Here is a 24,668-nt window from a genome sequence, read left to right as displayed (position 1 = left end):
ATTCAGCACTAGTGGCTTACTCTCTTCTAGTGACACTTTCGGGCATCCGACATCGGACTTGCTCCGATGTCGGACTTGCTCCGATGTCGGACTTGTTATAACGAAGTCCGATATGTGTTCAGTTTAACAGCAACAAGGAATATTTTTCTAGCTAGACTATATAGAGCGGATATTTTTTAGTATAACCTCTTTGTAAATGCACATTTGAAAAATGGTTTCATTGAACCGTTGTCAAGCAGATCGCATGTGCAATGGTTATAATCCTGATGTGTATATATTTATAAAATACTTTTATTGAAAAAACTGTGATTCTCTCTAGTAGCACGAAGAGGGGAGGAGAGGGGTATCCTAATGACTGACTAAATTATTTTTTGTTTCCAAGACATATTGTTGACAAAACAGTTTCAATGTGGCAAAACCAAACCATGCCGGACTTTTCTTGCGAAATCCGACATGGACATCCGAAGATCGTCATGAGAAAATTGTGGAAAGGAAAATTAAAAGCTATATTGACCTTTTTTTCCTTTCTTTTTCTTCAAACATTATATTTTTATGAAATTGGTTTCAAATTTTCACTTTGAAAGGGTTTTAAACTCGAACGATAACTTGTTACATTATATATAGACTTTAATCATATCACCTCAAAATTTTAAATTTAAACAAACTAACTATTAGGTTTATTAAAGTATATGTAAGAATAAATTACATGCTCGAATCTTAGTGTACTTCCAAGAAAAACGAGTTCCTTTTTTGACAAGAAAACAGAAAACTAGAAATAAAGAAAGAATTGTAATAAAAGATTTAGAAAATCAGAAAAAGATACTTATAATCAAAAAACCGGAACAACAATAATAGTCTAAATTAGCGCTAAAACATCAAACGCAAATGTATAACTCTAATCAACTTTACTTCTAGAAATATATAAGAAGGATTTAAAACTTGTTGACACTAAGCAGTATGCGATTCATTAAGCCCCTCTTAAATCGCTGGAATCGCTGGATAGATATAGAACAGAAATGGATATGACCCATAGTAGATAAAAATGAACTTTCTTCTTTACTTAAAAAAGTATTTGCTACTTCTTCTTCATTACCTTCATCCTTTGTAGGCGAGTTTACTGCGAGATCGTATCCTTTTTCCATATAGATAAAAAACAACTGGGATCGGGACCATACATAATGATGTGAAAGCAAAAAGCGTCGTAGCCCAATGAGTACCCAAATTGTGGTACAATGGACGAGCGACTAAACTTAATCCTCCGCTAGCAGATTAGCCCGCAAGCGTCGCGTCGCAGCAGCGCCTGCGCTTTGTGCCCTTGTTTTATAACTATCAATAAAGCATACAAAAAATAGTGGATACAAACGATGCTCCGGGAAAACATTTCCTTTCATCTTTTAATAAATATTCAGATAATGGTAATAAACAATTTGGGAGTTAAAGATACGGCTATCGCAATTCCAACACCGACTTCTATAAAACGGAAGACCCTGTTCTCCCTGGTTGAAACCATATTGAGTGAGAAAATACAATTTGGTAACTACCTAAATTCATATAAGCGAGAACGAATATAATGGTCATATAAAGAGTAAAACAAACAACAATCGGTTCGGTTACCAACAATAAGCTAGCATACATCGATGATTGTCTAACTGCTCTTCTAGGGTCACGTTGCTTTTCACTATTTGTGTACCAAAGAGGATTTCCTGTAACTTCACGAAGGTAACGAGCCCTGTAAGGAAAGGTTTGTATTACTATGTGTTTCAGAAAAAGTAAAAATGGCAAGCAAAACAACGGATCCAGAAAGTATCATACTTATCCAAAATGCCCATTTCCATCCACGGTCACTTTGTGATATAAAGTCACCAACAATAGGCCCTATGACTGGACCAAGGAAGGGAATAGCACAAAGGAGTGGAACAACGTATGTGTATTCTCGAGCGAACCATACATGTCGCTTACACCACCTCCGCCATTGACTGAAGGAATGCTCCCAAAGACAACTTGAAAGTATTGAATGATAAGTGTAGTCCAAATATTATGAGCAGATCCGCCACCTATTTGGAAAATTGTAAAAATGAAAACCAAATAAACAAGCAATCTTCCATAAATACTGCTAAGTGGCGCAAAAGGTAAAGAACCCATTGCGAAACCTACCAAGAAAGTACAAGTGCTCAATGATGCGACAGGGGTTGATGTATGCATGCTTTTGAAAATTTCTGGAACTCCTGTTGAGTAAACATCAGAAGGAAATGTAACAGCAGTAGTAACAAGAAATAATTCAATAACTATCTATCCACCATTTTTTAGTATTGGACCAATTCCTTGGATCAAGTGGGTCATGAGGGCCACCCCAACTTACAAGGTATTCTTGGGGGGTTCCTTCACTTATTTTCGTTCGAGTGACATCGATGCTTTTCTCACTTCGCATAGTTTCTAAAATCCATTGCACTTTGTCTTGGCCACTGAACAAACTTGATCGATTATCCAAGCCTAGAGTATTGTCGCCTACTATGCCTTCCTTGGTATTTTTATGAAGCATCGCATTATTCTTTTGAAATGTTTTTCCGACTGCAAGATATAACAAGTCCATATTTTGTATTATGGAAAAAGAAAATTAGATATACCTTCCAAAAGAATAGATGTATTAAAGAAACCTTGTTGAGCTAATTATAAATTACCAAACTTCTAGCTAGTAAATAAATTTGAGAATATTGTATAATGTTTTCAATTGAATTCAAACCCGCAAACAAATTAAATAAAAATAAATATCGCACATTTTCCGTCCTTCTTTTTTTTTTTACAAATTTTGCCTCAATACGTACGTAAGTAGAACCAAGATCTCAATCCGTAGCCCCACTTGACCGCTAACCCGATTGCGGTATTCAACATAAATCCGCAATTTTTGTGTACTCTACGGATTTAGCTTACATAACATAACGTTCAGTATTGTTTTTTATGTGTCACGGGAATATACTCCTCCGTATAGTAATGAGAGCGTAAATGGAATACAGTTGAAATGGCTTGAATTGTCAAGTTGAATACTCTAAATTAAGTTACTACATATCTGGAGTGATATATCTTTAGTAACGTTTCTGGTGATACTAAATGAATATGTTATTGAACAAGTTTATTGGCTCTGCTAAAAAACGATACCTGATGTTATCTTGGCATACGCTTCTTTTTCCCAAGTTGTCCATATCTTTTGTTGGTCTGTAAATGAAGCCGAATGGAAAGCAACTGGATGAAAATTTTCATCATCTTGCTTTTGTGATAGAATTGCTCCTATACCATAATCAGAAGCATCCGTTTCCAATTGAGTTTTTCTTCCAGGTTTACAATAACATAGAATTGATACGTTTTCAAGTGTCTGTTTTACCTGAATAAAAGCTTGTTGATGACGCCACCAAGCTTTAACACCTGTCTAAAGTACCAAAGCTCAAATGCAATATTGATGCCGCTGGCCAAACAAAACATCGGTTTCATCTCTTGTATTTCGTGCTATATATACATATAGTTCATTGCTCAACCGAAAGTGTACTGAAAAGCCATTGTATCATCCACTCTATAACTTTTTCACTTGTCACTCACTAAGTATTTAAAAATAATCATGAATCAATTTACCTTACCAAGGAAGGGAACGTACCATTCGAATGGATTTGGATTTCAATTTTTAAATTACGATACTAGTGTGTTGGTTGTCTTATTAATCAGCATACTACTACTGCTGCTGCTGCTGCCAATGCTGCCTATGGAATTTCTAATCCTCAACCCATTCTTTACTTTATTCCCCGCACACCACGAATCGACATCCGCAATATTGCGGCTTTTCTACATATTTAGTGAGTAAGGAGGATTCACTTTGCTTACTTTGTAAGTGTACGCTCATTCATTCAATGCATGAATAATATCATTTATTGTATTTAAATCTCCATAAGCCGTTTAAGAGACCTTTTTGAATTTGATCCGATCCTTTTCAAGGAATACCAACCAACAGCTTCATGAAACAAAACTAGGAAAAAGGAAATAAATGATAAGAGGTTTCCGTCATCTTTTGTTTCAGGTTCGGCTCGTTGAAACTTCAAGTTAATGCGGACCTCAAAAGATGAATTTGCGGTATGCGGATTTAGGCTTAGGTAATTTACTGCCAAGGAGAAACGAGAAATTGTATATATTCTCTCCATGGGATGCCAAGTTGTGATACAAAGCAAAGAAAGAAAGAAAGACTCGAACTGCTTTTTACAATGCCTTCTACCAACTTTCTCAGCAACGTGAGTATCACTCATCTTACGACTGCAACTGCTATTTTTAGTATTGATCATGTCAACTTTTTGACTGACCCTGTATTCTCGCCGGCTGGAACGAAATTGAATTATGAATCGAATATTTTAAAAGATGGATCCGCTATTCTGCAAAATAGCATTGATCCTGCCTTGGGATTGGAAAGTTTACCTCCTATTGATGCAGTACTTTTAAGTCACGAAGATCATGCAGATAATTTGGATGATCTCGGCCGTCGCCTTTTAGATGGTCGTAAAGTCATTACTACTATGGATGGTGCAAAGAACCTCCAACCTCGACCAGGTGTTCGTGGCATTCGCCCATGGGAGACAATCCCACTTGATGTTGGCGGAAAGACCTTTCAAGTTACCGGGGTACCTACGAGACACGTTCCAGGAGAAGAGTGTACTGGATTTATCTTGGAGTGCAACACATTTGGTACGAGTCCTGAGGGACTTCCAAATGTGATCTACTTTTCTGGTGATACTGTTTACATTGAGGAAATCAAGGAAATTCGTAAAAAGTATCACGTGTGTGTTGCAATTCTCAATCTTGGAAAGGCCATTGCATTTTCACACGATGGACCATTGCAGATTACTTTGGACGGAAAGCAAGCCGGTCAACTTGTAAAGGATCTAAATATTGAGCTGATGGTACCCATTCACTTTGAAGGATGGGGTCATTTTACGCAAGCTGGAAAGGAATTAACCCGAGACTTTGAGGAAGAAGGGATCAGCGACAGAGTCTGTTGGGTCACTCCAGGAAAGCCCTCAACCTTGATTTCTGGGAAATGAGAAAGATCAGCTTTGATTAAAAAAGGAATAGCCAGAATAGAACATAGCACATAGCATAGATCTAAATATAAATTAAAAAAATGTAGAAATAAATAAATAAATATATATGCATATGTATATGAAAATATAAACATTTATAGAAGAATGAATTGATGAAAAATTCGTCATATAGGTGGGAATCTCACTCTGTATGAGATTGTATGCTCAGTGGAAAACCAATCCACAGAACAATAATAAAAAAAAAAAAAAAAAAAAAAAAAAAATCGCATGTCAAATCAGATGCTTCTGTACAACTTGAAATGAAATGAATCGTAATTAGCTTCCAGGGATCAGGCATCTGGCACCTTATTCACTAAATAACTTGCGTATACAGACGATTTTATTAAGCTTGGAAAGTCGAATATTTCAGTCTGAAGATTAGGCAGACAGTTTTCTTGGAGAGATAGTATTCTTAGCAAACTCTTTTCCAACAGTTCTCTTTTTCATTTATTATACAATAAAATTCATTTTATACAAATTACCATACCATACCAAAACATTAGTATACGGGAAGGTATATGGATTATGCCAAGGGTATTGTGCTCGCTGAATGAAAGAAAATTCCCCAACTAAAAATTACAAATGTATTCCGCTTTTCGAATCCAGATATTAGCTACAACAAACATTTCATTGGAATCTACAAAATAGGCTTTAGCGATATACGGATTTCTCAATCAAATGACTGACCAACTGACCAGCCGCCTATTGCAAGCTGTTGACTTTTGGTCCTTTTTTTCAACAAATAATACTGTAGGAAAAAAAGGTAAGTAGATACAATAAAGAGGAAACCCAGAACAGATGGTAAGTAAAACACCAAAAAAGAATCAAGGCGAATGGGAGATGTAAGTCAGATCACAAAGGTTATAATTAGAAAAGCCAAATGTTAAATGCGAATGACAAGTGAAATACGCTTAAGCGAAAAAAATGCTTATATTCACTGCCAAAAAAAAAAGAGGAACATTTGATTTTTGACTATAAATGTATCCAGGAGAATCAAAGGCAAACATTTTTTAAAGGATACGCAATGTATCGACGAAAACATCTACCAACAGTAACCCTTTTAATGAATAATAAGCTCAGTAACAACACCAACACAGTCATTGGTGTTATTCCCTTTGCCATGGTAGTAGATTTGAATGTTCGTGATCTTATTTTTATTTTTAAACGTGACGGAAGCTGTAGTTCCTCATTTTCCCAAAAAGGAAGAATCGGTACCGGAGGCAGAATTATCAACATTGAAAGTCCAGCTGAAAGATTGTGCATTCCCCAGTATGCAGTAGGCTTTTTTGCAATTCTTGTTCTTTTGTATGCAAGCATCGCCTGGCTGTCGTTTTGATCGGCATGGTCCTTTGACTTAGTGATACTAGTGATTGCAAGGAAGCAATAGCCATCCATGATTCAGTAATTAATTAAACTCCTTATTAGTTAGAAATGAAAAGATTTTATAAGGATCAGTAAATTAAAAACTGCTTGACGAATGAATAAAAGAAACAAAATGCAACGATGAAACAAAAACATAAACATAAGCATACGCATAAACATGCTGGAGAAAAAACGAAAAGAACAAACATTGCTTTACTTTCCGTATAAATCAACTCCCACTGCTTTCAACATCCCTAGACTGACCCGGTTCCTGGCGTAACCCTGGAGATTGCTCAGTATGTTCAGAGGTATGTTCAGAGGACAGCTGTTTGAAAGTATTGTCACTACGATCGTTGAACTGGTTTTCAGGCTCTGCTGGCATAGTGTTTAACGGGATACAGTATCAGTCGTCAAGTCGTTTCTTTCCGACGGCATCCTGAAGCCTAGAGCATTAGTAATTGCAAATGCAACTGGGTGGATTTCAAAAAAAGCAAAGTCCGATCCTGTTTGAATATCATTCAAACTGATTAGCACTGTTTTTTCTAACGCTGGTTCTATGTTTACATTTTGTAATAAACGACGACTCTTTTGGATTATACTATTACGAAAAATCGCAATGAGGACTGTGACCAGTCAGTGACATAATGTCGCTGATTTATGAATTGAGACATGCGAAAAGCCACTACCAAGGTTTTTTTCAAACTGGCATCTTTGGTTTTAAAGCCAACTAATCTTGCAAAACGAAGTTTGCTTTTTAAGCAAGATCCAATTCCCTTTTTTTTCCTGACAGATTTTTGACAGATCTGTGAAAATTGGAGCCAGTTCTTACGGACTTTTTTTGGTGATTCTAGTTGATTTCGTTTAGAGTGTAAAAATCGGTATCATTAAAGGGATCTAATTGCGATTGTAAATATGAAAAACAAGTACTCTCCTATTTCAGATTCTGATGACTCTTCCAAAACGCTCAATGATGAAAAGGCAGATAGTCGGTCGTCTCCTTCAGATGGTACGCCTCCTCCGTATACAGGTAAGATTTGTTGAAATAGAAAGGAAAGGTTTATTCTTTGTGTTTTTGTTTGAACGGTTCATTATGGAAGAATCATGCTTGTTTATTTATTTGTTGGGTTTGAGATGAATAACCTTGTCGATAAGTGTCAACAAACAGGGCGAATACCTCTATCCTTTCACAAACAACGAATTATTACTAAAACATTCATTAGCTTCAAACAAATTTGTAGATCTAGAAATGGCTCCTGAAACAGAAGAAAGTTCTAAAAAGAAAAGATATCTGACGCCTCGTGAATTAGCAATTGTTTTTGCTATTTTTATTGTATATAATGTATGCTTAATTATTGCGAGGGTCATTCTTCTTGTTTACGAAATTCCGTTTAATCAGCTTGCCGTTTGGGTACTTTTTGGCGTTTGGTGCGCTCTATTTCTGTCATTGACAATTGGTAAGAAACTAATTTCAAGATTTTTAATGACTCACTAACTATTAGTAATAACTCAAATGCCTAAAGAATGGTTCACGCAAGCTGGAAGAGCAACCAAAAAGGTTTTAAAGAAATCTGGAAGAGCAACCAAAAAGGTTCTAAAGAAATCTGGAAGAGCAACCAAAAAGTTTCTAAAAAAATCTGGAAGAGCAACAAAGAAAGTGGCACCAGCTGTGTGTAAAGCCCTAATTATACTGATAAGTTTGAATGGAGTCGGTGGTTACGTTTTGAAATTATCAGGAGGTTTTGAATATATACATTCAGCTGCGATGTTGGTTGTTTTGGCAGTACTGAACATATGCTTCTTTGTTCTTCTCATTCGTAAGGTTCTATTTTCTATCAACTGTTCTAACTTGTTCAGATAACCCAGATGCAATTGAAGACCATGTGCCTACACGTCTAGTAAGTACATTTGGTATTCTTAATTTAGGATTTTTCATTAACCTTTCAGAATAGAATTAGCAGGAATGGTCCACCTCGTAACGAAGAGATCGAACTTCAACCTCTTGCTGAGCAAAGCGCTAATGTTTGAGCTTTTGATTTTTTATTTATGATCTTACTGAGAATGCTTTACTTCTTTGTAGTTTGCCACTTCTTTGGGAGCATCCGTGTACATTGCTGTCCATCAAGTGCATTCGAGTTCACAAACGCAAGGATCAGACGGGTCCAGCAGAGTTTTATTGCTTTTCTCATTCACTCTTTTATGAATCTTTTTAATTCTTCTCGCAATATCGTTGTTTACGTATCGTTCATTTTCTTCGTGAGTAGAATCGAACACCCTTTTTAATGATTATTTACATATTTTGACGAAAATTTCCATTGCAATAAACTACTGTTTAACTCAACACAGTGTCGTGTAATTGCACGTCTTTTATAAACGGTAGTCAAGACCGAAATATTGCGATGTAATCATACAGAAGAGTGTTTGCTTCAAAATGTAAACAAGAAAGTCCTTACTGGAACACACTGAATTACTAGTAATCTTACAGACAGGAACAAACGTCTACGGCCGCACCTAGGCAAAAACACCAGACCAGTTCCCGTTCGATGACTGCAGTTAAGTGAAGACATCTAAGAGTCTAGCCTCATTAGTACAACCCTATCGTTCATATCTAGTAGACTGTAAAAATTAATTATTAGAAGCATTATATGAATATCTCATCTCCTGTAGCTACCATTAACGTCAATCATATGGATGTTTACAAAAATCATTCATTGTTATAATAAGTTTCAGAGCATATTAAAGTCAAAGTTCTTTAAAGAAGAAAAAAATAATAAAAAAAAAATTTATTTGCTTATTTTAAATGCCCACTTATTTTTTCAAGTCAAAACGATATGGAAAAAAAGCCCTAAATGAAAAACGGAAGATCTCTTTTTAAGACAAAAACAGGACCAAAATCCCTTTAACTATTTTTTTCATTATTGAAAAATCCACCAATAATTCCCTTTGCATGTACACTTGAATGAGATCTGCGACAATTCACCTCATGAACATAAAGAGTCCTCCAGTCCACCTTTGACAAATCGCTTCAACGATCAGAAAATAAAAAGTTTTTTAATAGGTTTATAAAAGTAATTTTTTTACGGCATTATCATTATTCCGTAATGGCATTTCTTTTCTTAGCACTGCTGCTCGACGTGAAAGACAGGCCCGAAAGGATTAATAGCGAAATCCGGAATGTGTATTTGGTTTTATCACGTCCTTCAAAATACATAAGATAAGGGCTATTATGCAGCAAATCATCGTAAACTCTGTGCATTTCGAATGGCAAAAGTATAATCACCTAATACAATCTTCTGAATATCCTCTGGTAAATCATATAAAGAAGAACCTCTCGAATCTGGTTTTCATTGAGATCAGTAAAATCTGATAATTCAGTGAATACTCTTTTCCTAAGAGTCGATTGAATGATGGCTGATAATACGCCTACGTCAAACAATGAACCAATGCTTCTAATCAAATAAAGCGTTGATGTAGATGGAGCATGTGAATTTTGAGGAAACGCAGAAAAAATGAACGAAAAGAAGGAGCTTGAAAATCCTATACCTTGCCCAATGTTGGCTGGAATCAAAAATAGACCCAGTAGTATTGGTGATATGCCAGGATATATAAACAAACTAAGGACATATCCTAAAGCCATGAGAAGTACTCCCCAAAAAAGTAGGTGCTCCCACGCGAACATGTTGATGCATGAGATTACCAGAAATCAATCCTCCTATAGCTGTAGACAAGGAAGGTAAAGCAAGACAAAGTCCGGCTTTGGAAAGACTATCCCCTTGTACTAGTTGAAAAAATAAAGCGAGTGTAAATAAATAAGCATATCCTGCTAATCCAGTGAAACCCCCAATCGTTAAAACAAGGGTACTGTATAACCCTTGAAGCGATTTTAATGGAATAATTGGCGCCGCTTTCGTTGTAAATTCTACATATATGAATGCAGATATACACAACACTCCCAATAATATGAAAATTTAGAGGGTTCACATGTTTGAATGGATTTTGTACCACCAAAAGATAAACCAATAACAATGCCGTCAACCCAGAAACCAAAAGTATCCTCCTGATATATCAAAAGAATTCGATATTGTGAAGCCTTGTATAACAAGCTTAATTTTGTACAAAAAAAATACCCTACAGCAAAACTTGAAAGTGAAAAAGGAACTTGGATGAGAAAACAACTCCCCAACTAAATGCTTCACAAAGTACACCTTCAAAAGACGTTCCACAAATGGCACCAAATCATAACAATAGATTTTGAAATGCTTGGAACAGCCCTCGTTTCCTTGTTGGAATGATATCCGAGTCGATGAATGTGTACAGTGTGATCAATCCTCCTCCCCCAATTCCCATAAAAAACTTCTTGCAATTATTAAAAAAAAAGATCCCAATAGCAAAGTAGCACCATAGATAACCAAGACTAAACAGTCCCGATGCCATATATTAACATACTCACCTTCCTATAATGTCTGAAAACGATCCGTATCAATCCGTATAAAGGCTGAAATGTAGTACTAGTAATTAAATACGAAGTGGTAATCCATGACGCTAAATTTGCAGCGTGAAATTCTTCACCGATCGTAGTATAAGCAGAAGCTGTACCTGTCCCATCAAAACCAGAGAGAAATACGTTTAGAAATAACGAAACTCCTATCCAAATTAAGTTTGGTATTATACGAGCATTAGGAGTAGAGAGGCTTCCATTATGATTATTCTTGGTTTGGGTTTCGGTGTTGAGTTTGAAGTGACCTGAAAAGTGGTGCCGGTAGGAATTTGAGTAGAGCAAATTCAATGTTTCAGGAAGAGGTGATGTAGTTGTTCTTCTGGATCATGAAATTTCCCAAAATCTATAATAAACAGTATCAAAAATTATTAAAGAACCAAAAAAAAAGAATAAATAAATAAAAATAAAATGAACGGTAGTGGCCCAGAAATTAATGAATGGATATGAGAGACTCTGAAACTTGTTTTCTTTCTTTTTTTTTTTTCAACCTTACTTTTTGGAGAATACAGATTTTTGCAAGACTTAATGTTTTACCACAGGCTTTGTTGCATCTTTTTCAACGTTATAGTAAGTGCTTTTGTTCGATCTGCGCAGTTGTTTGCTTTGACTACATAAAATAGAAAAAGAATAAGAACTTGAAAGAAGTCCTTCTTACATCTGATTTGAGATAGGCATCAGGTTAAAAGTGCATATGAGTTTCCCTGGAAGAAATCGCTTGTTGAACATGTGAATAAAACGAAAAAGCTTAACGGTAGTTGCTATTCTTCTTGTTAGCAAGACTCAAGGTTGTGTTATAATGAACTTTTAAATTTATGTTAGAGGACCTGGGCTAATCTAATCATATAGTTAAAGGACAGAGTTGTCAAGAATGAGTTTTCAAAGATTGGGGTTTCGCAAACGAAATTCAGAAACAATTATGCTTAGTGCGATAAATGTATAGGAAGAAAAGAATACATACCAAAATCGGTTTTATTTCATAATACCTTTTTTTACTACCAATTCCCAAGTACCGAACCATTGCCAAAGTCTGATATACCTGCCCCACTGGTAGAAATGGCCCTAAGCGGGATTCTCAGACAAAATCTTCAGTTAGGAAGATTTTTCTGGCAGAGCCAATAAACTTGTACTAAAGATATATCACTCCAGATATGTAGTAACTTAATTTAGAGTATTCAACTTGACAATTTAAACCTTTACAACTGTATTCCACTCACACTCTCATTGCTAATGCTTGTTAACATCTGTAACGAAGGAAACCAATAATTGCGTAATTTTTGTTTAGTGTTATAATTTATTCCATCGTTGAAATATTATTACGAGAATTTTTCTATTTGGAAGTGCACTCGAAGCGTTTAACGAGTGGCACCACCACAATTCAAAAATAACACAGCTTTGTTTATATTTTAGCAGCATATCTATTGTACATAACCTTTACCAATTTCTTAAAATGGAAAATATCTATGCGAACGATTTCGACATCTCTCCTCCACAGAATGATACTTTTTTAGACGTAAATCGGTTTTTAAAAGAATTAGAATTTGCTATGAAAAGCTCGCAACTTCAAAATGAAGTTGGCATGATTCATCGAATCCAAGTTATTCAAAATGTTGCTAATCAATTAAGACGAGCAGAAGAGGTTGCTGAAGATCAACCACCGCGGTGGTTTCAGAATTGGCTGACCGATGAGAATGCATTCCCCTCAAGAATGGAAACGAGATTTAACAGAATGGAAACGAGATTTAACAGAATGGAAACGAGATTTAACAGAATGGATATGAGAAATACAAAAACGGAAAATATCCAGTTAAGATCAATGGGATTTCCTATAAATATCGTTCCTTTTCTAGGTGGGACTCAGCCAGATGATGATTTGCCAGAAATTAGATCTGTTAAAGACATTGATGGCTTAACAAGGGACCAGTGCGCTCGCTACTTAGATGGGTACGGAATCCGCTTCAATTTCAACGAGTCGATAAAAATGAAAGAAAGACTTCGTGATGCCCTTGGTTTAATCAGCGTCTACGATCTTAGTCATCACTTCTCTGGGTTCAACTAACATTATGTTATGTGGTCTTTTAGATGATTTCTGCAAAGTTGTAAATACCTAAACATTTTTTAAATTTTGCTTTATGACGACAATTACTAGGATATGGTTTTGTGATCAAAAATAGACACAATCAACAGGTTCTTTCAGCAAATCTTTAAAGTCAATTCAAGCGCTCATCGCATATATTATATTTTCGGAAGAACCATGAATGCTTACTATTTTCCAAAAGGCAAGCAGAATAAAATCCTGCTTTCATTATTAGTAATTTTTTTCTTTACGAAAAGCCCTTACGAACTTAAATATTGTTTATGTATGTAGATACCACCGACCGTTACCCTCTGCTATTGGTAAATGTTGCGCTATTGCTAGTGTACATGCTTTTGGTGGAATTGGAACTCGAATGACATTTCTATGTTTGTTTACTTACAAAATAGGGAATGAATTTTAGTCTATAATTAGATCCCTCACACTTCATGAAACCATCAGTAAGAAATCATTCAAATCATTCTTATTATAATTTATATTTGGATTTTTTTATCCCGTCAATGTATCTATATCTTGAATCCTTTTATTAATCTGTTCCTTTCCGAGTGCAAAAGAAAGGAAACAAAACGTGTCCTAAAGAACTTTTTTTTTTTTTTTCCTTCATTGCTTCATCCTTTGAACGTTTAATTTCAATTTGTCTATAACAGGCGACCTACAAATCCCCTACAATTCGACCCTTCTCGTCTATCTTAAAATTACTCTTTCAAAATGATGTTATCAAAACTCGCATTTTTTTCCTCTACGCTTACTCTATGGCTATACAAATAACAAATACATAACATTTGAACAATGGAAAACTGGCATCGATCACACAATCAGCTGGAACTATGTGGATACAGACAAAAAGTTGTAGGAATCTATCTTAGCAACTATTTCAGGTATCCTCCCTTTATAAGTTGCTTGCGACGGTTTCTATATTGGATGGCAGCTATACCACAGATACTACCAATTGGCCAACTGGTGGAGGTTATCGCATCAACATGGGCAACCCCGAGCGTGCTGAGGAAATCTATGCTCAGTCAGAAGAATTCATTCTTACGCCGCCAAGCGATTAAAGTAGGAATCCTTCTCCCCTCTGTGAACACAGCTTCTTTCTACTATGAGCTCTATCAGCAGTCCCTCATCTCCTAGCGGACTTACTTGTGAAACGAGTAGATCTTAATGAGTAACTTGGTAATTAAAGTATTTGTAAGTTTCCAAAAAATTATTTAGCGAAGCGCAAGATCATTAAATCATACGGTTGCTTTACAATATCCTAAACAATAACCACTTTCAAGTGCTTTTGTCCTTAATAAGGAATTAAATTCATGGTGTTGCGTCCTTTTTCAGAGGATTGAAATACAATCTTCTATTTTTTACGAAAATGAAAAGGTACAGATAACAAGTGATCGAAAACAAAGATATGACAAATAAAAAATGCTTCAATTGATGCAAAAAATGATTATATGCAAATGTAAATAATAGCTAATAGTCTAAGGTATCGAGTTGAATCGTACATAACATAGACGTTGTGTTATAGGGTATGAAATGAAATTCGAAAAATTTAAAAAAGAACGGCATTTAAGGAGTGGCAGCCAAAGGGTAAATACCAACACAGTCAGCATTACCATTACCCTTTCCGTAGTAGATTTGATAAACATCGTTGGCATTGGGAACAGGGCATGCGACAGGGTAATCGTTGTTCAAGCTGAGATCATAGAATTGGGAATTCACCTGCTTAGCTTCGAAACCTGACAGAGGAGAGCCAGAGGATTCGAAAACAAGAGCACCGTCCTTGTCAATAGAAGCAGTCTTGTTTTCATGTAACAATTCTCCATTTTTGAGATTGAAATTGGCATTACCGTCAGAATTATCATATTTACTCAAGTAAACATGACCAGATTGACCAACTTCGAATGTGCGTAGGTGGACATGGATGATACCAGAGTGGCTACTCACGATACCAAATTGTCTGTCAAGAGACGAAGTTGAAGCCGAAGCACCCAAAGCAGAAGTGGCTCCAAGAAGAGTAAGGAAGACAGCAGACAAGGAAAACTTCATTTTGATAGTACTTTGAAATTGAAATGTTAAAAGATGTGATGTTCAGAAATGAATTAAATTTGATAGATAAAATGCAAGAACAAGTCGAGTCAAAGGATGAATTCTTTTCCTATGTATGTCAAGTAGGAAGGAAATCTCAGGCTTTATATATCAATTCTAGCAAGAAGCATTTGGTCATAACAAGCATTGACTCCCTGTACAGATCATACTATCACGGAACTAGGAACAACTTAACAGACGTAACACTACGAACCAGAACTGACTTGTCAACTTCCATTGAATTAACCCGAGTCCTAAAGTCTGACAATAAAGTCGGAGCTAAAAAAAACAAGCCACATGGTTGTGAAACTTTATCATGTGCTGAGTCAAAAGCCTTTTGGTTGCTATACCCCGCGGCCTTTAACAATCCGAGCCAACGAGCGTGTAGCACGAAGCTGATATAAATGCGACTTGTATTTTCATGTTGTCACATATGTCATGTGATTGCCGGCTACCTGTTCATCTTTATTATATTTATTAGTGAGAGATAAAATATCATATTACCAAGTAAACAAACAATGAAAATTGTGATGCAGAACGAAATGGAGACCCAGATGGTAGAAAAAGAATAAGCTTACATTGATTGTTGGACAAAGTTGTGTAAACAATTGTCTACAGACGAAAGAATCGACGGGTCAGCCCGTTACTTATTCATTTACGTAGTACCAAGTCTTCCGTTTGGGATATATAGCAATACAACTTTTGTTGTTCATTTCACTCAAAACTCATTATTACACGGCGTGTAATTTCTGTCGTGACTTGTTCTTTAACAAATAAAAACCAAAATTTGCATCAGCCGGGAGTCGAACCCGGAGCGAATGCTTGGAAGGCATCCATGTTACCGCTACACCACTGATGCGACATATTCAGTGTAAGTGCTTTTGACATATGTGCATACTTCGTTTAGTTTTTGTACAGAAACACACGTCTAGTCTTTGGATTATCCATTTCAGTAGTATACAACAAAGAAATTTGTAGAATCCCTTTTTCGCGCGTCGCGGAGTATCTCGACTTGCTTCTTTTTCTAATTACTCTTTTATAAAAACGCACTGCCATACAACAAAAGTATCGAATGAGAAAGAGAAAAAAGTTGGGCTGTTCTGGGAATCGAACCCAGGACCACCATCACCCTAAGATGGTATCATACCACTAGACCAAACGGCCGAACCGAAAGAATATGTTATTATGTACAATCTAATCGATAAAGTGTTCACATACATGATACCCTAACGTCGTGTAAAACTACAATCCGTCAACCAAGAATGCTTTAATATAATAACTTTTTATTAGTCTGCCACCAAACGTAAAACGTTCACACTCTTTTGGACAGTGAGCACGCTGTTATTGATCACCGATTGCTATGATGAACGATTTATGGCTCCTCCAAAAGCTGGCTGTTACCTAGAGAGTAACATACTCAAAACGTTCGGCAAAAATGAACTGCTTATGGAATCTCTAGCCCAACTATCTGTTTTCATCCTCTCTCTTCTGTGTGTCATTTAAAAAAAAAAAAAAAAAAAAAAAAAAAAACAGTGCATATAAACAAATGCATAATGGGTATAAATTTACTGAGTACAGTCTGCATTTGTTGAACGCACAAATAGGATCAAGAAAACATACGATATCGTTATAAAATAGTCGTTGACTTTATTAAAGTTTGATTAAACCAAGAAAGGGATAGAAAGACACTTGCTTGATGGGAAGCACGTCACAAGTATCACTCAAAACAATAACAGCAACACGATCTGTGAGAATTGTATAAATGCTTTTGGTGAAGAGGTTTAATTAACAATGCCATCTGGCATCCTTCGACATCCTTTTGCAATCTTCTTTAAAAGAACGACTTATATTAATTCTATTTACTAGTTACCTCTTTCTCACCGAAAACTCAACATAACCAAACCAAGAGCTATGCAAATGTACAATGGTCTATTTGCTTTACTAGTTGAGGTTAAAGAGGATACCAACTCAGCTTGGTTCACAACCTGCCTATTAGAAATCGGTCTTAATTTTGCCGTGATAAAAGACAGATTCGTGTGTCTTGCAGTGTTTTCTCGTTGTTTTTCGAAATAGTCCATAAATTTTTCTTTGTTTATAAAATTTTTGTCTTTTCTCAAACATTAGTAAAACCGGAAATAATTTTTTTTAAAGTTGTTTCCGTTCTCAGGTAGTCAAACATACACGTTTTATTCACATCACAGGGATAAAAGTAGCTTTCATATCCTGCATAAGGTTCGTTATTGATATATTTCACACTTGAATTCAATTACACATATGTTAACCATGGGGTAATTATGGAGTAAGTTTGGGTCGACAAGGCTGAAAATGGATTATTGATTACATGGGATGAATCGTTCATGAGAATACTAATTGCGTTTTTTTTTTGACACGCTAAAACATGTTGAGAAATCTCCAGAGTAGCAAGTAGGTTCGTCGTCTCCTACGTACATACATGTTACGCTGGTATTATCTGCAGGAACTGTCAAAATCAAGCTGACATTTTCCATATACAAGTAGGCTCCTTGTCCATCAATAGGAGGAGGACAGTACAAATCATCTGGAAAAGCTTAGACATAAAATGGGTAATCAGCTGTTCTTGCACTTGCATTGGTAAGGTTTTCTAAAGACAAAGGATCATAAATTTTTACTGCTTTTGCGAGTGAAAAACAGAGTGTGAAGGCCAGCACGCAAATAGAGTACTGCAATTTTTACGAACGGTTGTAGCACAGACTCTATCAAAAAAAAAATAAATAAATAAATAAAAAAACTGGGAAAAGGATGCTAGGTAGCACTTCGAGCTCCACGAAAGGACTTATTTACTAAGAAAACTAAATATATAGAAATATGCAATTCGGAGTCGAGGCACATGCCGCGAATTTGTATAATAGAATAATTCAACTATAAAAGCGTTTTATTTCTCTGCTGGTTTCGAACACTTTATGAATCATTTAAAACGTTGTTTTTATTGTGAGTAAAAACTTAGATAGGTTTGTAAAACAAAGTTCAAAATGAATAATGATAATTAAAAAAAAAGGGTTCCATCTTTACTTGCTGATATCATTCTTCATCATACCTTTCACTTATTTATGGTCTGAAAGACTGGCAAGGCTACGAAAAACTATGTTTTCCTCCATGCACATCAACTCATCTCTAGCTAAAGTCCGTCAATAGCACGAGAGCTGGGATCAAGGTATGGCTTTTCACCAATACCTACTACCCGTATACCTAAACGTTCAGGACCTACAGCATCATAAGTAGCCGTATGATAAACACTGCGATTATCCCAAATTGCCAAGTCATTTTTTTTCCATTTAAAACGAACTTGAAGATCATGATTATGCGCAATTAGATCAACAAACCGATTAAGTAAGTAGCTACTCTCTTCTGTTGTTACATCGTTGATCTTTTCAACATGATGTCCCACTGCAAATACACTCTTTAATCCAGTTACTGGGTTCGTACGAACTACAGGATGGACGGCTTCCAGTGTTTCACCAACATTTCTTGGAGATCCACGTGGACCATCGTACAACTTGAATCCACTTGCATCTGCAAATTGTTGAAATTTGGGTTGAGCATATGTAGCAGTCAATCCATCTAAAAATCGACGAAATGGAGGAGAAAATCTGGTGTAAAGTTCATACCCAGATGCCCATAAAGTGTCGCCTCCATTTTCAGATGGTTTTTGCATTTTCAAGATTGAGTAATCTGCAGGTACGGGTTCAAAGGTTATATCGCTATGCCATCCAGCACTTGCTTTTGGATGAAATGCCCTAGGACGTTCTTTGAGTGGATAGATTTTTTTGTATTGAGACTTTGACAATATCGAGACCTCATTATCATCATTTTCAATTTCACCTGTAGAGTCGACATCTTTCCGTCCACTGTTAACGACTGGATGAATATGCAGCGAAGAGTCCTTGGGTTTTCCTGTCAATTCACCGAGCCTTTGGCCTAGGATCTTTTGTTCCTGGGCATTCAAATCTTGGTTTCGAAAAAACACAACTCCCTTGGTTGAGATTATATTGGCCAATTCCCGAAGTAGTCGATCGGAATCCTTTCCATGGATCCACTGTGAAAGCTGTACACTTGGATACTCCCTACCAATACTTGGTGTTAGATCGATAAATTCCTCGCCTTTAAGAGCATCTTTTAGTTGCAAATTGATCAGGTTGTTTGCTTCGCTTAGGGTAACTTTGTTCAACTCGTTTGCTGCTTCAAGTGTGATGGATTTTACGGCATTCGTATCACCAACCAAGGAATGATCCTTTGTAGTACGATTTTCAATAGTGACTGCAGACATGTTGTTAGCTTTGTACGACTGGTAAATCAAAAAACGCTTAATAAGTTGAAAATGCTTACTCTGCACAAGACTATATATAATACAACATAACCGCTTCATTTCTTTTGCTTTGATAAAGAGTAATCATGTACGATAGATAAACAGCTTTTGATTTCGCCCATGAATATATCATGTTTGGATTACTTTGTATTGTATGGATTTTGAGAACATTCTCTCTTACGATTACGAATATGAGCCATAATTGATACAAAATTGAAAGATTGTTTTCGTGATGCTGCAAACTTTTGCAAACAACATATTGATAACTGTATTTGATAAATAAAAGAAAATTCAAAAATTCGAAATGTTTTCTTGGTATGAAAGTACAAATGATTATAAGTAAATAAACACATCTTTTATAATATCTATATTAATTTGTTTTTACACGAACACAGCTGCATTTTCAAGTTCTTTCCGTTCATATAAACGAGGAGGTATTGACGGCTGTGTCATCAAAATAATCAAAAAAAATTTTTTGTTTGCAAAAAGCTAAAGCATCGTTCTCAAACCAAAACTTCATCTCACTGCATTATCCCCTCAATTAAATATATCAAGATGAATAGCTCATTTAATTGCTTACGGTGAACGTAAACAAATAATTCGTGTCATTTTTCCATTGAAGCATCTGTTTTGTAGCTATCTATGGATATTACTATGGTAAACATGCCATCTTCCTTCTCCTATATTCACGCATTGTCATTGTCTTTGCGTTTTTTCCATCTTCTTCATCAGAAACTTTAGATATAGGACAATCCAAATCAGGTATAGCAAAAAAAGCGATTAATTGTCGTTCTCTTATTCTTGGATCAATTCTTATTTGGTGAATGCTACTTTTTATCCTTTCACCGGTCCAGAATTGTAACGTATCTGCAACATTGACTCTAAAGGTATTGTCAGTAAATTTACTTTGTTTTTACGAGTAACAGAAAAAGAAAGAAATGAAGCGAACAATTGAGACTTTACTTACGAAATCACCTCTTTATCGACGGAGACTCGAACCCAATCAGCCGTAGCGTCAGATTCTGGAGGTTGAATCTGTAGAATTCCATATTCTCTTTGAAACAATAATGTGATAGTACCATAATCGAAATGACTATCGTTATCCACATCGTCCTCTGTGTGTTCCTTTCCCTCAGGAACCATGTACTTTATGAAGCGAAGAAAGTCCTCAGCGGAACTATGGTATTTGCTGAAGAAATCCTGTGAAAGCCCAAATCCAAGAGCAATTAAATCAAGAATTTTTAACGAAAGAATATGACACTGTTTAAAAAACATCTTTAGCTCAGGTAAACGCTTACGGATGGCCGGGCTAATTTTTTCAATATCTGGATTAGGGAACCTTGCTATATCATAATACTCCTTTATAGCTCTAGAAAAAGAATCTTCTGAATGCGAATGTTTAGTATGTCTTGAATATCCTGACGGCAAGTCATTTCCTTGAAACACATAATGTTCCTTTTCCTCTGTGGGTAACTTGAAGAATTCATCGCTCTCTTTGAAGAGTACTTGCACGTCTTCCAATTTTATCCCATGGTTTTTTAATGTGAAAAATCCCCATTCTTGACAAGCATCAATTATTAATGTACTGAGAAGTTTTGTATTTTGCTCAGATAGATCAATAGAAGGTAATTCTATTACTTTCATAAGAGATTTATAAATAGAAACAAAAAACAAAAACAGAAAATAGAGGTAGATATAGGTATAGGTATAGGTATGCCTTTACTTTTGCCCGCCCGTAATAAGAACCTACTCTGAAGCGAATTTCAGTGTAGGGTAGGGAACAAGTAAAAGATCTTTTTTTATTTAGAAATTTTAATAAAGAAAGCTAATGGAAACAATACTTCATCTTTACATCGTTTCAATGTCATTTGTTCCGATAGCTACTATGTCTCTCAAAGAAGTAGCCACAAAACTTGTAAAATGAAATGACACATAATTCTGGGGCTAATTTAAGAGGTATGATGATACAATTGAATACCCCAAGAACACGGAATTACTTCTGTGTCTGTGTCCAACCAAAAGTAGTAATCTCTCGGCGATTCAAGAATTTGAGGATCGAATGCAACAGAATCAACTAGTCTTTAGATTTGGACTAACTAAAACTACCAAGGAAATAGCTAACTTACGAGCGTAGAAAAAAATATTGAGGACATAGGATTGCTGAATGCTATACCGCCTTTTTTGAACAGCGTGAGCTTTTTTTACTTGTAATTGTAATTTTTCATTTGAGAAAGTATGATCCATCATGCAGATAAATAGAAATGACGCTTCAAGTTACCTCATCATTTGTACACACAGCATTAGCGGAATCAAAATATAAACAATACAGACGAGATGAAATAGAGTGTAAAATTTATAATCTCATTGCAGGTAAGTAGTGTTATCATATAGCTAGTTCAAAAGAGCGATGATTGAGACAATTCGAACCAGTATGACAGAACGCTTATAACTAGCTAGCTTAACTTTTTTAGTAGTCTTCATCTTTAATATACATTTAAGCAGAAAAATAAATGTCTACGGCCACACCTAGGCGAAAACACCAGTTCCCGTCCGATCACTGCAGTTAAGCGTCTGAGGGTCTCGTTAGTACTATGGTTGGAGACAACATGGGAATCCGGGATGCTGTAGGCTTTTCACTTTTTTATTTTACTTTTTGCTTCTTTTTCTGTTGCTCTTTTTATTGGAAACATATGGTTGCCGTTTTAGTCGGCATGGACTAATTAATACTAGTGGATGCGGAAAATGCAATGATTACTCTTGCTTCAATAATAAAAAGCTATAAATGAATAAATAACAACAAGCAAATGAACCACACTACGCAGGTACAATGACAATACCATCCAGTGATAAGCACCCTTACTTATTCAATGTCGAAGAGATGAAGTGAATCAAGAAAACGCCCGCCATACAGGAGCATCAGTCATGCAAAAAGCATTTTAATAAATATGCAGGAAAGAAATAACCGAAATATAAACATAAGCATGCTGGAGAAAAAACGAAAAGAACAAACATTGCTTTACTTTCCGCATAAATCAACTCCCACCGCTTTCAACATCCCTAGACTGACCCGGTTCCTGGCGTAACCCTGGAGATTGCTCAGTATGTTCAGAGGTATGTTCAGAGGACAGTTGTTTGAAAGTATTGTCACTACGACCGTTGAACTGGTTTTCAGGCTCTGCTGGCATAGTGTTTAACGGGATACAGTATCAGTCGTCAAGTCGTTTCTTTCCGACGGCATCCTGAAGCCTAGAGCATTAGTATTGCAAATGCAACTGGGTGGATTTCAAAAAAAGCAAAGTCCAATCCTGTTTGAATATCATTCAAACTGATTAGCACTGTTTTTTCTAACGCTGGTTCTATGTTTACATTTTGTAATAAACGACGACTCTTTTGGATTATACTATAACGAAAAAATCGCAATGAGGACTGTGACCAGTCAGTGACATAATGTCGCTGCCTTTGTGATTGAGACATGCGAAAAGCCACTACCAAGATTTTTTCAAAATCGTATCTTTGGTTTTAAAGCAAACTAATCTTGCAAAACAAAGTTTGCTTTTGCTTTTGATGGTTGAAGCAAGGTCCAATTCCTATTTTTGAAAGATCTGTGAAAATTGGAGCCAGTTCTTACGGACTTTTCTCGGCGATTCAAAAGTTGATTTCGTTTAGACTGTAACTATCGGCATCATTTTGAGCTCTAATTGCCATTGTAAATATGAAAAACAAATACTCTCCTATTTCAGATTCTGATGACTCTTCCAAAACGCTCAATGATGAAAAGGCAGATAGTCAGTCGTCTCCTTCAAATGGTACGCCTCCTCCGTATTCAGGTAAGATTTGTTGAATTAAAATAGACATGTTAATTCTTTGTGTTCTTGTTGGAACGGCTCATGATGGAAGAATCATGCTTGTTTTTTATTTGTCGGGTTTGAAACTAATAACCTTGTCGATAACTGTCAGCAAACATAATAGACACCTCTATCTTTTCACAAACAACGAACTATTTACTAATACATCCATTAGCTTCAAACAAGTTTATCGATTTAGAAATGGCTGATGGATCCGCTCAGAATTCCGCTAATAATTCTGGTTGGGATGTGGTGCTTTGCCAGAAAGTCTTAGCAGGCATCTTGTTGCCTATAACTATTGGGTATATTGTGGCCTATGCTATTCTTCTTGTGTTATTTTTTGGTTTTAAGGCTTCTGTGAGTGCGAAACCCCTTTGGGGGCTTTCTGCTGGCTGTGTAGCATCCTTTGCATTGTTTTTGTTTGGTAAGTTAGCGCTGTCTTTTATTTTGAAAGATTTATTAATTCTTAGCAATGACTCAAATGCCTAAAGAATGGTTCCCGCAGGCCAAACAAGGGCTCACGCAAGCTGGAAGAGCAACCAAAAACGTATTGTCAGCTATGTGTATCTCAGTATTATGTGTGTGTTTTCTCGATGTCCTCGGTTTCACCGTGTATTATGCTGCAAAGAAGTTTACAGGATTTGAAAAGATAAACAATAATTTTTTCTATGCTGTTTGTTTTGTTAACTTTGTCTTGTTTCTTTTATTGACGAGTATGTCATACACCCGCGAAATATTCTAACTGTTCTAGTGAATGCAAATGCGCGCGAACTATTAAGATTAGTTCTCGTCGATCTGAGAAACGGAATAGGCGTCGGCGTAAACGGAATAGGAAACGGCATAGGAAATGGTATAGGAAACGCTGTGGATCGTATTTTAGGTATGTACACTTCGTAAATGCTTGCTATCGTTAGGGCTTTAATTAACCTATTTTAAAGATACAAATCGAGGAGAGCAAGTACCTCAGAACGAACAAATCGAACTCCAGCATCTTTCTGAGCAAAGCGCTGAAGTTTAAGTTTTACCGAACCTGCTTTCATTCTTTATATTTCGCTCCTTCTTTGGAAGTATCCACGTCAATTGCAGTCTACCAAGTTCCTGTATTCGTGTTCACAAAACCAAGCATCTGATGAATCCGGAAGACTTTGTTTTCTTTACTCATTCACTCTTTTATGAATTTTCTATTTTGTTTCACAGCATTGTTGCTTACGCATCGTTCATTTTCTTCGTGAATAGAACACCCTTTTTAATGATTATTTATTTATTCCGACGAAAATTCTGCCGTAATGAACTTCGTACTTTCCGCATGTAATTCATAAATGGCAAGGACGAAAGTGATTAT

General features: G+C 36.0%; 12 protein-coding genes and 3 non-coding genes across 15 annotated transcripts; 6 read left to right on the top strand and 9 right to left on the bottom strand.

Moving 5' to 3' along the window:
• Window positions 1-1,405: 1,405 nt before the first annotated feature.
• On the bottom strand, window positions 1,406-2,590 carry SOMG_02503 (transmembrane transporter; the record flags this gene model as incomplete). Its single annotated transcript, XM_056181295.1, has 4 exons — window positions 1,406-1,487; window positions 1,634-1,729; window positions 1,949-2,289; window positions 2,360-2,590. The coding sequence occupies 4 exons, from the start codon at window positions 2,588-2,590 to the stop codon at window positions 1,406-1,408; spliced, it is 750 nt and encodes a 249-aa protein (XP_056035079.1).
• A 1,651-nt stretch (window positions 2,591-4,241) lies between these two features.
• SOMG_02502 (Zn-dependent hydrolases of the beta-lactamase) lies at window positions 4,242-5,072 on the top strand (the record flags this gene model as incomplete). Its single annotated transcript, XM_056181294.1, has 1 exon — window positions 4,242-5,072. The coding sequence occupies one exon, from the start codon at window positions 4,242-4,244 to the stop codon at window positions 5,070-5,072; it is 831 nt and encodes a 276-aa protein (XP_056035078.1).
• A 1,630-nt stretch (window positions 5,073-6,702) lies between these two features.
• On the bottom strand, window positions 6,703-6,855 carry SOMG_02501 (uncharacterized protein; the record flags this gene model as incomplete). Its single annotated transcript, XM_056181293.1, has 1 exon — window positions 6,703-6,855. The coding sequence occupies one exon, from the start codon at window positions 6,853-6,855 to the stop codon at window positions 6,703-6,705; it is 153 nt and encodes a 50-aa protein (XP_056035081.1).
• Window positions 6,856-7,385: 530 nt separating this feature from the next.
• Window positions 7,386-8,498, top strand: wtf21 (wtf meiotic driver; the record flags this gene model as incomplete). Its single annotated transcript, XM_056181292.1, has 5 exons — window positions 7,386-7,500; window positions 7,694-7,927; window positions 7,973-8,287; window positions 8,328-8,368; window positions 8,418-8,498. 5 exons carry the CDS (start codon window positions 7,386-7,388, stop codon window positions 8,496-8,498), a joined length of 786 nt encoding a protein of 261 aa, XP_056035080.1.
• A 1,252-nt stretch (window positions 8,499-9,750) lies between these two features.
• On the bottom strand, window positions 9,751-10,107 carry SOMG_02499 (Transporter; the record flags this gene model as incomplete). The annotated part of the gene is made up of 1 exon (XM_056181291.1): window positions 9,751-10,107. One exon carries the CDS (start codon window positions 10,105-10,107, stop codon window positions 9,751-9,753), a length of 357 nt encoding a protein of 118 aa, XP_056035774.1.
• A 2,308-nt stretch (window positions 10,108-12,415) lies between these two features.
• Window positions 12,416-13,024, top strand: SOMG_02498 (Mug2 mug135 meu2 family; the record flags this gene model as incomplete). The annotated part of the gene is made up of 2 exons (XM_056181290.1): window positions 12,416-12,486; window positions 12,520-13,024. 2 exons carry the CDS (start codon window positions 12,416-12,418, stop codon window positions 13,022-13,024), a joined length of 576 nt encoding a protein of 191 aa, XP_056035685.1.
• An 825-nt stretch (window positions 13,025-13,849) lies between these two features.
• SOMG_02497 (developmentally Regulated MAPK Interacting protein) lies at window positions 13,850-14,115 on the top strand (the record flags this gene model as incomplete). Its single annotated transcript, XM_056181289.1, has 2 exons — window positions 13,850-13,909; window positions 13,939-14,115. The coding sequence occupies 2 exons, from the start codon at window positions 13,850-13,852 to the stop codon at window positions 14,113-14,115; spliced, it is 237 nt and encodes a 78-aa protein (XP_056035695.1).
• A 505-nt stretch (window positions 14,116-14,620) lies between these two features.
• Window positions 14,621-15,100, bottom strand: SOMG_02496 (But2 family protein; the record flags this gene model as incomplete). Its single annotated transcript, XM_056181288.1, has 1 exon — window positions 14,621-15,100. The coding sequence occupies one exon, from the start codon at window positions 15,098-15,100 to the stop codon at window positions 14,621-14,623; it is 480 nt and encodes a 159-aa protein (XP_056035694.1).
• An 827-nt stretch (window positions 15,101-15,927) lies between these two features.
• On the bottom strand, window positions 15,928-15,998 carry SOMG_20119. Its single transcript has one exon. It is a non-coding gene; the product is annotated as a tRNA-Gly (tRNA).
• A 233-nt stretch (window positions 15,999-16,231) lies between these two features.
• Window positions 16,232-16,303, bottom strand: SOMG_20118. The gene has a single exon. It is a non-coding gene; the product is annotated as a tRNA-Pro (tRNA).
• A 1,990-nt stretch (window positions 16,304-18,293) lies between these two features.
• Window positions 18,294-19,442, bottom strand: SOMG_02495 (TfdA family Taurine catabolism dioxygenase TauD, variant; the record flags this gene model as incomplete). Its single annotated transcript, XM_056181287.1, has 1 exon — window positions 18,294-19,442. The coding sequence occupies one exon, from the start codon at window positions 19,440-19,442 to the stop codon at window positions 18,294-18,296; it is 1,149 nt and encodes a 382-aa protein (XP_056035780.1).
• Window positions 19,443-20,133: 691 nt separating this feature from the next.
• SOMG_02494 (iron/ascorbate oxidoreductase) lies at window positions 20,134-21,125 on the bottom strand (the record flags this gene model as incomplete). Its single annotated transcript, XM_056181286.1, has 2 exons — window positions 20,134-20,362; window positions 20,449-21,125. 2 exons carry the CDS (start codon window positions 21,123-21,125, stop codon window positions 20,134-20,136), a joined length of 906 nt encoding a protein of 301 aa, XP_056035692.1.
• Window positions 21,126-21,997: 872 nt separating this feature from the next.
• SOMG_10051 lies at window positions 21,998-22,112 on the top strand. Its single transcript, XR_008803584.1, has one exon. It is a non-coding gene; the product is annotated as a 5S ribosomal RNA (ribosomal RNA).
• Window positions 22,113-22,513: 401 nt separating this feature from the next.
• On the bottom strand, window positions 22,514-22,666 carry SOMG_02493 (uncharacterized protein; the record flags this gene model as incomplete). Its single annotated transcript, XM_056181285.1, has 1 exon — window positions 22,514-22,666. The coding sequence occupies one exon, from the start codon at window positions 22,664-22,666 to the stop codon at window positions 22,514-22,516; it is 153 nt and encodes a 50-aa protein (XP_056035691.1).
• A 527-nt stretch (window positions 22,667-23,193) lies between these two features.
• Window positions 23,194-24,344, top strand: wtf20 (wtf meiotic driver; the record flags this gene model as incomplete). The annotated part of the gene is made up of 5 exons (XM_056181284.1): window positions 23,194-23,308; window positions 23,502-23,750; window positions 23,797-24,039; window positions 24,078-24,206; window positions 24,265-24,344. The coding sequence occupies 5 exons, from the start codon at window positions 23,194-23,196 to the stop codon at window positions 24,342-24,344; spliced, it is 816 nt and encodes a 271-aa protein (XP_056035690.1).
• Between the last annotated feature and the right edge of the window lie 324 nt (window positions 24,345-24,668).

The sequence above is a fragment of the Schizosaccharomyces osmophilus genome, chromosome 1, assembly GCF_027921745.1.
Source record: "Schizosaccharomyces osmophilus chromosome 1, complete sequence".
NCBI lineage: Eukaryota > Fungi > Ascomycota > Schizosaccharomycetes > Schizosaccharomycetales > Schizosaccharomycetaceae > Schizosaccharomyces > Schizosaccharomyces osmophilus.
The sequence above is the reverse complement of the archived record's forward strand: the minus strand, read 5'-3'. Positions and strand labels throughout refer to the sequence as shown.